At 44.7% G+C, this 14,071-nt stretch overlaps 1 protein-coding gene across 1 annotated transcript in view; it reads left to right on the top strand.

The window, feature by feature from the left end:
- The window catches only part of LOC129190985 (protocadherin-16-like), a 111,269-nt gene extending 98,277 nt beyond the window's left edge, over positions 1-12,992 (top strand). The window contains exons 11-21 of the mRNA XM_054793876.1: positions 433-672; positions 3,109-3,234; positions 3,665-3,874; positions 4,134-5,000; positions 6,040-6,153; positions 6,228-6,439; positions 6,756-6,907; positions 7,019-7,149; positions 7,715-8,001; positions 8,918-9,059; positions 9,215-12,992. Coding sequence (XP_054649851.1) covers positions 433-672; positions 3,109-3,234; positions 3,665-3,874; positions 4,134-5,000; positions 6,040-6,153; positions 6,228-6,439; positions 6,756-6,907; positions 7,019-7,149; positions 7,715-8,001; positions 8,918-9,059; positions 9,215-11,811 — 5,078 coding nt within the window. The 3' untranslated portion in view covers positions 11,812-12,992. The remainder of the gene's footprint in view (positions 1-432; positions 673-3,108; positions 3,235-3,664; positions 3,875-4,133; positions 5,001-6,039; positions 6,154-6,227; positions 6,440-6,755; positions 6,908-7,018; positions 7,150-7,714; positions 8,002-8,917; positions 9,060-9,214) is intronic.
- The last annotated feature ends 1,079 nt before the right edge of the window (positions 12,993-14,071 follow it).

Raw genomic sequence — 14,071 nt, 5'->3', positions numbered from 1 at the left:
GATGCGAGCGCCACAGCCTAAGAAGGCAGGACGATGAAAAAAGGAAGGTTTGAGAGCACGGCATGCCGGGCTGTTGCGTGTCTGGAGTGTGTGTTTACCGCCATGCTCTCCTGTGGAAAATCTTGTAAATTGTGGCCAGGCTGTTAGAGCAGCGTTGGTGGTGTTAGAAGTGTTCAGGTAGTCTGTGAGTGTGTGTGTGTGTGTGTGCGAGTGTGTGTGTGTATTTTATTTGATTTGGCCCTCACACGGCAACGTTTCACACTTTTTTCCTGATCGCACGACTGGTGCAGAGTGGCACCTTTTAGTGCCTCTGATGATTTCAGCATGTTTCCTAGTTGTCTCACAACTGCTCCTGTGAGACCATCAGTAACCCAAACACACCCATCCTCCACACACACACAGGAAATCACCCCTGAGCCATCTTCTCTGCAGGTTCCCTGTCTATCTTCAAACCTCTGGACCGGGAGGAGCAGGACGTCTTCAACCTGACCATCGTGGCCGAGGACCACGGGACCCCCCAGCGATCATCCAGTCAACTGCTGTGTGTCTTCGTGGTGGACGTCAACGATGAGGCGCCCTGGTTTGAGGAGAGCCACTACGAAGCCCAGATCGCAGAGAACCAGCCTGGAGGGACGACGGTGTTGACGGTGTCGGCCTTAGACCGGGACCAAGGTGAAACTTGTGCTTCCTATGCTGTCTTTTCCACATGAAAAACGAAACAGCATTGTATTGTTTCGTCTAAAGGCTGTTTTACTGTAGATCGGGGGTGTCCAAACCTCTTCCACCAGGGGCCGCATACTGAAAAACGAAAGGATGCAACTTTGCCACTCTGATATTTTATAAAGATATGCTAAGAAGTTATATTCCTTTCAAGAAAAAACTGCATCTCAGCTTTCTCATAAGGGTGAAAAAAATCTTTTTTTTCCCATTTTTGTTGTTTTTTAAAAATGTCCAAATATTTAAACTTTCTTCTCAAATAATCTTCGTACGTTTTCTACTCATAATATTATGACTTTATTCCCACAATATTTTGACTTTATTCCCATGATATTATAACTTTTTTCCTAAACAAATTTTCCAAAAATGACAACTTTTTGTTTTGTGTCTCATAATATTACTTATTATTATAGAGTTTTTTGTTTTTTTTAAAGATTTTTTTCTTTTTTTCCCATTTCTGCTGATTTTTTTTTTATTTTCCAACTATTTAAAATTTTATCGTGTAACTTTTTCCGCAACATAATTTTCAGAATATTGTTTTTCAGAATATTTAAGAGAAATGTGTATTTATTTATATAGTTCAACATTATGCTACTAAAATGACATTATTTTTCCCCATAATATGAGGACTTTATTCTTGTAAAATTATGACATTTTCTTGTTAGATTACAATTGTTTTTCCTTAACATTTTGACTTTATTCTTGTAAAATTGACATTTTCTCGTTAGATTACAAATGTTTTTCCTTAATATTTTGAATTTATTCTTGTAAAATTACTGCTGATTTTTCAATTTTTGCTGTTGTTTTTTTGTTCTTTGGTTTTCTTTTTCAATTGTACTTTTAGAATGTGCAAGGGGCCAATAAAAAAACAGCCAAGGTCCGCACATGATCCCCGGGCCGCACTTTGGACACCCCTGCTGTAGATCTTTGTTTATGACCCATACATACTATCATGTCATGCCCTGTCGTGACTGTTCCACTATTTTTTTTGGCCTTTCAGCATACTTTGCAAGGTGTATTTTTGCATTCAGGGCCAAAATTAGTGTGGATTTTCCAAAATAAGGCCGTCACCGCCAGCTGAAGGACAGAACCAATTTTTTCTCCTGCCACATCCTTTGAAGCAGGGAACTGTAAGAGAGACGACCCATCCACTCGTCCTCTCCTGTGAATTATAGCATGATGACAACTAAGTTAGATGTTAAAACCATGTCGTTTGCACAATTGTACACTGCGATTCCAATGCACATTCTTCTCTTGTTCTTCATTTTTGTTTTTTTGTTGTTGTTTTGTTTTCTCAAATGAGGGCGCGAATTTCCGCGCGGTGAGTCTGAGAAGCAAATAAAAGAAAAGTATTGTAAACGTTCAATCCAAAAAGCAATTAGTGAAGTAAACAAGCGAGCTTGCCAGATTCCATTGTGTTAGCACGCAACGTGGCGCCCAAACACCTGGAGAAGCGCTGCTGCTGAGTGCTGACGCAGCGACAAACAAATAAGACACACTAGAGAAAAATTATGGAAGCCTGTTTCCGCCACTGAAAGAAAAAAAATATCCAAATGGTAAATCATAATTATGAGATAAAAAGTCTAAATTATGAGATAAGAAAGTTGTGATTACGAGATAAAAATTCGAAATTACGATAAAATGTGAGATAAAATGTTGAAATTATGAGACAAAGTGAGCGTGTGCCATTTTCTTCACTGGAGCCTTCAGCACATGCGCAGTTTTTATCTTTTTATCTCATTGTTATGACATTTTATCTCATAATTAAGACTTTTTTTCTCATTATTTTGACTTTATATGTTGGATTTTTTATTAATTTATAAAAGTTTATAACAAAATATTTTAAAAATTTAATTAATTTAGATTTTTTATCTCATAATTTAGATTTTTTATCTCATAATTTAGACTTTTGACCTTGTAATTTTGACTTTTTATCTCCCAAGTATGACTTTTTATCTCATAATTTTGACTTTTTCTCTCATAATTATGACTTTCCCATCTCATAATGATGACTTTCTTTTCTCATAATTTTGACTTTTTCCTCTCATAATTATGACTTTCCCATCTCATAATGATGACTTTCTTTTCTCATAATTTTGACTTTTTCCTCTCATAATTATGACTTCCTCTTGAGATTTCTTTTTTCTTTCAGCGGTGGAATTTATCTCATAATTTTGACTTTTTTATTTCAGAATTATGACTTTCTCATCTCATAATTTTGACTTATTATCTCATAATAATGACTTACCATTGGGAGATGTTTTTTTTCTTTCAGTGGTGGAAACGGGCTTACATAAAAAAAATAGTATGACACAGTAGAGAAAAACTCTACAGGATTTTCTAAAGTCTTTTTTAATCCAAGCAAACCGTGTGTGTGTGTTTGTCCATAAGGAACCAATGGCCAGGTGACATATGGCGGCGTCTCAGTGGAGGGTTTTACTATCAACCCTGTGACAGGCATCATAACCACCACTCGGCCACTGGACAGGGAGCTGCGGGAGTACTACACTGTGACAGGTACAACCCTGTAATGATCCTACAACATCACCATTAAATGAAAATTTGCAAAACATCTCTCAGATTTGTCCATTAGCGACCTTACATGTTGATTATGCTTCATTATGCTTATTCTTAGTGCACAAGATTAAGACCGTAATTTAGCTCAGTATATAAAGAAAAATCCAATAGATTGCACAGGGAATTTAAGATCAAAGGTAAAGCAATCACACTCAACCAGACAGAACAAAAACACTTCGGGCCCATTAGATTGTGGTGGGCTCATTACTCTTCCAAATCGCTTAATGTGACATTTGGACTTGCAAGCATGTGTTTACCTTTTCTCTCGTTACCTATTGCCTGACCGCTGCTGTCAATCACGCAACACTTTGCCTCGGGAAACTTACCGATTTCATGATTTTTGCTTCATTTCCTTATTTTTTGGCCTCAGTTTATGCAAAAGACGGAGGCCTTCCCCCAAATCATGCCAAAACCACAGTGAAGATCCGAGTTTTGGATGAGAATGACAACGCCCCCGTCTTTGGACGCCTCTACTACAGCATCGAGGTGCCCGAGAACTTGGAGTCGTTGCTTCTTTTCACGCTGCGAGCCACAGACCAGGATGCGGAAGACAGTGGGAAGATAAACTACAGAATTGCAGGTGAGGATGGGAAACAATCTCTCGTCATGGACATATCAATTAATAGACTGCAGCTTGTTGAAGACAATTGTGCTATTACTTTTCCAGGTCCAAACACTTATTGCTTGTAAAATATTGGGCTTTTTCCTCCAAGAAATGCAAGAAAAGCTGTGATGTACTAACCATCTGTCTAGTCCTATAGGACTTTATGTTTTTGGCATTTTAGCTATCAGGATTGACACACTCAATTTAGGCTGTGCTGACTTTGCGCTCTTTGTAGCTGGAGACCCTGGAGGGGATTTCCACTTGGACAGACAGTCTGGTGCACTGTCCACCTCCGGGCCCCTGGATCGGGAGAAAAGAGCCAGATACACACTCACGGTCACAGCTCAGGATCAGGGCCACCCGCCCCTCAGCAGTACTGCCACAGTGGAGGTGACAGTGATGGACATGAACGACCATAGCCCCCAGTTCACCAGCAGCAGCTACACTGCGGACGTGTCCGAAGATGTACCGATCGGTTCGTTGGTCCTGGATGTGAAAGCCACTGATCTGGACGAAGGCTCCAACAGCCAGGTCGTGTACTTCCTGAGCCATGGATCCAAGAGTGTGTTCATCATCGACCAGAACACAGGCCGTATAATCACAGCGGCGCCTCTTGATAGAGAGAGAACCGCCGCTTACACCTTTGAAGTGTGCGCCACCGACTCCTCGCCTTCAAACCCTCGCAACGCCACCGCTCAGGTCACGGTCCACATTCAGGATGTCAACGACAACGCTCCTTTTTTCATTCATGACCCGCTTATTTTGAACATCTCTGCGAGCAGTGTGTCAAGCCATCGAGTGCTGGCCACCATGAGGGCAGAGGACAAAGACTTTGGGGCCAATGGCTCTGTTTTTTATCGCTTTGCCCACTCTGTGAGGGGCTTCACCATCAACTCGCTGACTGGAGACATCCAAGCCACAGAGAAGCTGCAGACTATGACACAAACCCAGAGGACTTTGATAGTGCAGGCCATGGACCAGGGAAATCCGGCCCAGTCCTCCTTGGGGGTGGTCATTATTTATATCAAGGAACAGACCTACAGGGGGATTCGCTTCTCTCGCACGGCACGAGATGTCAGTCTGCAGGAGAACGCTGCAAAAGGTAGGGCAAGATTCTAGAAAATGTCAGCTTTATGTCATCTAGCCCTTTTCCACTGTGACTGGTTCAGATCCGGTTCAGAGTATGTTTTCAAAGTGTTTGTTTTGCATTATCATGGTTCCACAGGGGTGCTGCACTGGTGCCGTATTTTTTGGTTCAAGTCTGGCTCCAAAAGCTTGCTGGGCTGAGTGCTAAATGCACCGCCTGCTACCTCCGTTTCAACTTCCGTGACTCATTTTTTGTAAATATGAGCAGACTTTATGCAAATGTCTGAATAGATTTTGCGCCGCTGACCACAACGTCCATCGGACAATGCAGTAAATGATGTGGAGGATTATTAAAATTGAAATTTGTTTGCACATTTCTTAATATTAAATCAATATTTGCTATGAAGGAGTGTGTTGGCACCACATACAAACTATGAATATAAATGTGTACTGTAAGTCACCATCTAGGTTTATTCCTTTAATCCACACTCATATTACATTTAAATAATGTTTTTTATGGTTATTTCTAGCATACAATCGCGCATTGGTTGTGGAGACAAGAATTTTATTTTGAAGAGCAGGAAGTTGCATCTCCGTGGTAGAGCTGTGTTTGGTCACTGCTTTATGGTAACGTCCTGGAACAAATACTGCAGTCTTACATAAAGTTATTCTTTACTTGAATATTACACAAAATAATAGCTGCACAATAGCCGCATAATAGCTTAATTGTTTGGTAGTTTGGCAAAATCTGACGGAAGATTAGTGATCTTCAAAATAAAAGTTCCAGGCAACTCCTTGATGTTCGTCTGGACGTATGAGAAATTAACATTATTCAAATTGAGTGACTAACGCTGATCTTTTCCTGATCGGAAGCGTAACCCTTATGACGTAATGACACACCTCCCCAGGACAATGGAAAATGAATCTGGTGCAGGGCCTGTTCACAGCCAACAATAGTTCAACTCCAGCCCTGAACTAAATCTGCACCAGCACCAAAGTGCAGTGGAAAAGGGGTAATAGAAATGTGTCACCAATGGGTGTATTTTATATTGCAGGCACAGTAGTAACACAGACCCGAGCACAGTACCCAGATGGGTCTCAAACTGGTGTCAGCTACAGTCTCTTCAGCGGAAACAAGATGCAATCTTTTGGAATAAACACTGTTACCGGTAAGTGTCGAAGTCGCAGCGTCCACTCAGAAAATTTACCCAAATTTACTGTTACATTGAGGGGTTTTTTCCAGGTGAAATATGGGTCCAGAAATCTGAAGGGCTGGACTACGAGGAGACCCCCAAACTCCGCCTTGTGGTGAAAGCCGAGACGGCATCCTCCAGCTCCTATATGGCGGTTAACTTGATCCTGCAAGATGTCAATGACAATTTGCCGCGCTTCCAGCTCCAAAACTACGTAGCCTACATTCGAGAGGCACAGGGTCACGATTTTCCTATTATCCAGGTGCGGTAGCCTGTTACACCCACCTCCCCACCCCAGTTTATTGTGGTTGGCCGTTGTTTAAGTGTGAAATTGTGAAGTAGAATAGAAACACTCTCCAGTCTCCAGCAGCCTGGATAGTCTCAGTGCAGTGCAGTAATGAATGGCTGTATTCTCAGTGCTCCTGCTAAGTGTATACAATCAGTTATGCCATGGAAGCGGGTCCATTTTTATTTCATTTGGACTCCATTGGCAATATTTCTCACTAGATCGAGTTACGCTGAAACAGCTCTTGCGCATGCACTGTATTTTCATATCTCCACATCCAATCTTTGTGCAGGTTGCAGCCGACGACATGGACCAGGGTCAAAACGGTCAGGTGACTTACTCCATTAGGTCATCGTCCATGAGTGGTTTGTTCAAGATAGACCCCCTGACTGGCAGCGTCAGCACCACAGCCATCATGGACCGAGAGATCTGGACACAAACAAAGTGAGGCTTTGTGTTTTTCTCTTCTTGCTTCATGCGTTCAAAAGATCTGCCAAGAGCTTAAAAGTGCAGATGGTTCAAAGTACTCCCTCTACTGTGCCATTGCGGTGCCAGGCTCGTCGTCACTGCAACAGACCGTGGAACCCCACGACTGGCTGGCTCTGCCACCCTCACTGTGATCATCATCGACCTCAATGACAACAGTCCCATGATTCCTCTGCCACGGGAGATACGAGTGCCCGAGGGTAAGTGGACAAAGGGATTTAGTCCACATGTTGAAATCCATTAATCTTGGCCCAAGGTAGTGAAGGTAGTGGTTCACATAGCTGACTTTCAGTGAGCCAGTGCAGGCTTGATTCCTGCTCAATGCCTCATTCACAGTTAGGCAACAGTATGTTTGACTGGTGAGCAGTCCAGCGTATAGTCCGCCTCACGCTCAAGGCAGCTGACGGGGTTCCAACTCCTCCCGCAACCCGACCCAGGATAAGCGGTGAAGAAAATGAATGGATGGAAATTCAGCCCTGGAACAGAAAGCTGCATGTCCCTTAAGGCCTGCTGACCATGGTCCAAAGGCTAATAAGCGGGAATGACTAGGACTAGCATCATGGCAGAGCTGGAAATGTACACTTTGAAGGCTTTCACAGATGTAATTATCCCCTGGCAGAACAGTTCTGGTTAGCATTATGAAAAAGTAGTCACAGTAAGATGTTGCCACACTGTATATGAAATAAGCTTGTAGAAAATACATTATAGCCTCATCGAAATACAACCACGTTAACTAAAATGCACTCCTCTTGTCTTCACAATCAGACACTCTGATTGGCACGGTTATCAGTCAGGTGACAGGAAATGACGTGGATTCCGGGCCAGCCCTTTCCTACAAGCTACACCTGGATAGTGACAGCAAGGGCATGTTTGGAATCCACTGCTACGGAGGAGGCGTGTCTCTGACCGGAGCGCTTGATTACGAGGAGAGGACGTGGTACACTCTCACCATCCGATCGTCTGACTCGGAGCACCAAAGCGAGGCCAATCTGACAGTGTTGGTGGAGGACGTGAATGACAACACGCCCACCTTCACTCAAGACTTGTATCAGGTATGGCCTCAACACAGATGATTGTTTCAAGGAAAAGTGCACTTTTTTGGAATTTTGCCCATCATCGACAATTGTTATGTAAGACATGAACACATTATGTCTTTCTCTTTTCTGTCTGTGCGTTCTAAAGATATAAAAACCGCTAAAAAGACGGAGCTAAGAATGCACGTAATGGGAAAAACATATTCCGCCTATAAAGCCTTCTGAAAAAAATCCAAAAAAGGCCAACAAAGCTCCATTTGAATATAATGTGACGTGCATATTAACCAAGCTACAGCGACATTGTTATTATTATTATCAACGTCGAAATACGTTACTGCCGTACAGACGCCTTGCCACAACACACCGGCTAGCGACCAGCCAGCTATGTAGTAGCCGGCTAGCGACTAGCTTCACCCAAACTTGTACTGAAGGGTAAAGCTACATATTGGAGCTGCTGCGACTACTGCTGTGTTGTTGTTTTTTTTTTTAGTTTGGAAAAGTTAAGGCTAGGTTTACCGTTAGTTTCTATGTTGCTTTGTGAAATCAATGTGCCGAGGAAGGACGTTACAGTAATGCTTAAAAGGACCAAAAGTCGACAAAATACTGTAAGTAATACATGTTATCATGAATGTGCCTGTTACTACGTGCTCACAGCACGGATGCAAAACCATAACACCTTTTTGGGAGTTTTTGGAGGGGTTTTAATAGCAGGCTTTGTAGGTGGCATAGGTGTGTCCCATTACTTGCAGTAATGAGCTGTCTCTTTTTATCTCTTTTTATACAGTATCTTTAGAACGCACAGAAAAGAGAAAGACGTCTTTATGTCTCATAAAAGGATTGTGGATGATGGGCAAAATTCCAAAACAAGTGCAGTTTTCCTTGAAGATGCATCTGCACTTATTTATTAATAAATGTGCCATGCTTCGTCCTGCAGGTGACGGTGTCAGAGCACATCCCAGCAGGAAGTGCTCTCATCACAGTCACAGCCACCGACTCCGACTCTGGGGAGAATGGAAAGATCATCTACAGGGTCATGTCATCAACCAGGGGGGTCTTCTCCATTGACCCAAGCAATGGTAATAATACTGTACTTCATTTGAACCATTTTCCCAAACAAAGCCTCCTGAATTACTCAACTTTTTTTTCCAAAAGACTCTCATAAATGTTATTTTGCTCAAGGTCCCAGGATAAATACTTATCCAAGGTTATATTCTGTTTTGTTTCCTCACAGGCACGCTGTTCATCAACCAAAAAACAGAGTTTGATTTTGAGAATCCCTCCATACTTGTGGTTGTGGAGGCTCGAGACCAGGGCACTCCATCACTCTCCTCCGTCGCTACCATCCAAGTTCAAGTTTCCGATATCAACGACAACACCCCCACCTTCCACCAGTCAGAGTACAGAGCTTATGTGTCTGAAGACCAACTTCCAGGCTCCACAGTTCTAGCCTTAGAGGCAGTGGACGGAGACCTGTCGCGGGACAACTGTGGTTTTGATTTTGCCATCGCCAGTGGCAACTTGGGTAATGCCTTCCAGATTGAGAGCAGTGTGCGCTTCTTGGAAGGGAAAGGTTTCCAGACAGTCGGAAGCCTGATTCTGGTGGAGGATCTGGATTTTGAAGCCGTGTCAAGTTATAACCTGACGGTCGTGGTATCAGATCGTGGGATCCCTCAGCGTAGCTCCAGCGTGCCTGTCCTAATCAGCGTTACCGATGTGAACGACAACCCTCCAGCTTTCAGCAGGGTCGAGTACAGCGTGGTACTGAGCGAGAGTGCCGCTGCTGGGACAGAAGTACTGCATTTATCCGCCACTGATCCGGACTCTGCTCCCAATGCGGAAGTTCAGTACTCAATAAGCTCAGGGGACAAGACCAGCCTTTTCCAAGTGGACCAGTGGACTGGGGCGCTGAAGTTAAAGCGACCTCTGGGCAGTGAAAGCCAGTTGTCCCACATGATTGTTGTTCAAGCAACAGACGGCTTGGGACACTACGCCTTTGCCCCAATCAGCATCGATGTGAAGGATATCAATGACCACTGGCCCTTCTTTCCACTCAATCAAGTAACAGCTACCATCAGGGAAAACCAGCCCAAGAATGCCTTAGTCACCATGCTGCACGCCATTGACCATGACAGAGGGGTTTTTGGAAAGTTGAAATACTACATTGTAAAAGACTCTAAAGATGGAACTGAGGCCTTCTTCATTAACCAAACATCTGGAGAAGTACGCACTCGCTCTACCTTTGACTTTGAGAAGGTGAATTCCTTCAGTTTTCTGGCTGTAGCCATGGACGCTGGAAACTATTCTGCTACGGTCACAGTGCAGGTTTATGTCACAGGGGAGGACGAGTATGATCCGGTTTTTACCTCCCCCGAGGTCTCACTCAAAGTGCCAGAGGGTGCAAAGAAAGGTCAAGTCATCGGAAAAGTGCAAGCCAGAGATGAAGACGGGGGCCTGGATGGCATTGTCCTCTACTCACTGGCTGACAGTTCACCTTATTTTGAGGTCAATAAATCAACTGGTGCAATCTTTTTGAAGATGGACAGCTACAGCAGACACGTCAGCCGCTCTAAACGAGAAGTCCGCCTCATGACGCTGGACGTGACCGCCCATAGCCCTCTCCATACGTCACGCACGGCGGCAGTCAAAGTGACCATCGACGTGACCCACACGTCGTTTGGCTTGGCCACAGACATGAACATGCTGCTTGTTATTGTCATCGCAGTTTCACTCGGAACAATAGTCATACTGAGTATAATCGCCGTGGCGCTCTTTTTTGTCAAACTGAGGCGCCAGAGGAAGGAGCACAAAAGACACGGCCGAAGTAAGACGTCAGGCACCATGCTGCACAAGTTTGAGGAGACAAAAATAGCAGCAAGTGAAATTATTTACCATCAGGCCCTCCCTGGGTATGCGGCTGATCAGAGCAGCGGTAGCAGCAGCGGGGGTCCGTACACTCGCGGAGGATCCCTGGACCCCTCCCACTCAAGCGGCCGTGGCTCTGCAGAGGCTGAGGCGGCAGAAGACGACGAGATCAGGATGATAAATGAATACCCTCGTGTGTCTAGTATCTCCTCCTCCATGCAGGAACGCATCTCAGCCCGAGGTCCGGACTCTGGAATCCAGCAGGATGCTGATCAATTGTCGGACGTGTCTTGTGAGCCTTCTGTTGATTGGTTCAAAGGGAAGAAAATGGGAAGCCTGAATGGTACTTTGCTAGCTGGGCAGGTTCCAGTCTACAGGGATGAGGGGGGAGGCTATGTAGGCATGGGGCGGGGGCTCAGCATCTCTCACCATAAGGACTACTCTTTCCCTGAGGATGGAAAGCCAGCCGTAGATGGCTCCTTGACTGCCATCGTGGCCAGTGATGAGGAGCTGAGGGGCAGCTACAACTGGGACTACCTGCTGAATTGGTGCCCCCAGTTCCAACCCTTAGCCAGTGTTTTTACAGAGATCGCGCGTTTAAAAGATGAAACCGCACCCCCTCACCCTCGCAGGTCCTTCCACCACAAAAGCAAAGCGGAGTCAAGAATCGACCCCCCTCCGCTTATAACATGCGTAGCCCACCCCGGGGCAAAAACTGTCCCACCCAAGCCTGCCGTGGGGAGGACGTACCCTCACCTGTCTTCTTTCCGGCGATCACCCCTCAGCAGCGACGGATCCATCTGCTCTGTGGCCATGTCGCCAAGTTTCTCCCCCTCACTGTCGCCACTGGCGGCGCGCTCTCCGGCCGTCACGCCCTTCAGCGTCTCACAGGGCCCCTCGGCGTCTATCATCAGCGCGACAGAACACAATCTGGAGCACAGTGACCAAGCAGAGTTGAGGATTTAAACTGTAGAAACAGATCCCAACCGCAGAATTTCCACTTTACGACCACAATGTTGGGTCACATCCGTTCTTTTACCGATCCGGCTTAGGTCCTTCATGAAGAAAAACTGAACTGGGAGACTCAAGGCCGAAATTGACTTTGTTTTTTATTAGGAACAAAACTCTTTGTGCTCCTGTTGATCAGTGTTGATTTGCACATTCAAACGGGGATTCATACATGATGTCAATATTTTGTAGAAAAGCATTGTCTATATTTTTATACTTCTATGGCAGATCTGGCATTCAAGTCTCAAAGAGTATTTTAAAAAAAAGCTCTTGTTCCTGTATATGTATATTTGTAGCTTGTACTGTACCCTTGTTTGTACTGTAAGATGGATTTAACGCTCAAATGAACACTTTGATGAATGGGGATTCTTGTTACAAATTGTACATTGTAAATATATCTAGAACGCGGCGTCTTAGTCTTAATGGAGCATCATCAGGTTATCATGAATCAAGAATGTGAAGCGCTCCAAAGTGTTCCTTTCAATTTGTGAGAGGAAAATCTTGTCAGGGGCTTTAATTTATCACGACCGGCCTTAACGCGTCTCATTTTCCATCACTGCAGCGCAACGTCATGAAAGGGATTAAGAATACACCAGGCAAGCTCCAAAAAGTATGCTGCTCCATCTTTGATTGTGTGGAGATGATGATATCAAAGTCAAATGTTATTTGATGTAGTGGATGGCAAATGAATTACAGTATGAATGTTCCAACACCAGCAAAGAATGTTTTATGCTTCGTGTTCCACCATAATTCACCACACAGATGCCTATAAGCCATTTCATGATTTAGTATGAATTGTATTGAGTAAAAAAAAAAAAACCCTTCCCTTCACTTTTGCCATTATTTTACTTCCTTTCTCGGGTACCCAGCGTTTAATGCTTGACAACTTGACTTTAAACAACACGAGCGGCGTTTTATTTATTGTGTTGGCGGACCTAAAAGCTCAGAGGCTTTGTAAATTATTGTGTTTCTGTAAGCAAGGTATGTACATGAACACTCGCTAATTGATAGACTGGAGGTACCCTCGGCTTTTTGTATACTTTCACATTTCTAGGCTTGTCCGCAGCAATGTTTTGAGCTAAGTGCCTGATTAAAGAACTTTGGTGAAAAACGGGTGTGTCCTCTCTTGTTTCTGCTTTTGTCATATTTTTTGGAAATTGATGTACAGTGGATCCAAGCACATTTGCGATCCAAAGTTCATGGTCTGGAAAATTTGCTGATTTATGGTTAATTTATTTTCCCTGGAAAATAAGCCTTTTTTTATCACAGAAAACATCTCCTTCATCATAAGTCGGTAATCATTCATAAATTATATCAGCTATATTTTCCGGAGCTATATGCCCCTGGTAACCAATCCGCCTGTCGATCTTGCGTTCCATCCTTCCCTGACTTGTGAACAAGACCTCGAGGTAACCCTTACTCAGGCTCTGCATCGGTCCGTTGTTGCGAAGAGGGAGCTGGGCCGAAAGGCAAAGCTCTCAATTTACCAATCGATCTACGTTTCTACCCTCTCCCTTCGAGATAAGGTGAGAAGCACTGTCATCCGAGGGAAACTTGGAGTAGAACCGCTGCTCCTCCGCATTGAGAGGAGCCAGATGAGGTGGCTCGGATATCTGGTCAGGATGCCTCTCGGACGCCTCTCTGGGGAGGTGTTCAGGACACATCTGACCGGTAGGAGTCCTTGGGGAAGACCCAGGACACATTGGGGAGAGACTATGTCTCTCAACTGGCCTGGGAACGCTTTGGGATCCGTCGGGAGGAGCTGGACGAAGTAGCCAGGGAGAAGGAGGTCTGGGCTTCTCTGCTTAGGCTGCTGCTCCTGCAACCCGATCTTGGATAATCAGAAGATGGATGGATGGATATATGCCCCTGGTAGAGTCTCCCAAGGTGAACAGGTCCGCGGTGACTGGCCAGACAATGAGTGAGAGGCCGCACTTCTCCTTGACATGGGACACCGGTCCTGACCATGGAGAGGGGCTCGCAGGCGAGCGCCTGTTGTTCTGGCCTTCACTCATGCTTGAAAAAGCCACATTGAATCTCCTACCTGCAGGGGTAAACATATGGATCCAGTGCATTGTGTGTTGGGTGGTGGTCGAGGGCGAGGGCCTTTTGCATGTAAATACACACTCGACAGCAAGGAGGAAGTGGAAGAGCATGCAGAAGGTTACGCATTGAATTTTAGCGCATGCACACACGCACGCGTGCGCACGCACAGTTT

The sequence above is a fragment of the Dunckerocampus dactyliophorus genome, chromosome 12 (assembly GCF_027744805.1).
Source record: "Dunckerocampus dactyliophorus isolate RoL2022-P2 chromosome 12, RoL_Ddac_1.1, whole genome shotgun sequence".
Taxonomy (NCBI): Eukaryota; Metazoa; Chordata; class Actinopteri; order Syngnathiformes; family Syngnathidae; genus Dunckerocampus; species Dunckerocampus dactyliophorus.
This window is presented reverse-complemented; position numbering and strand designations above follow the sequence as displayed.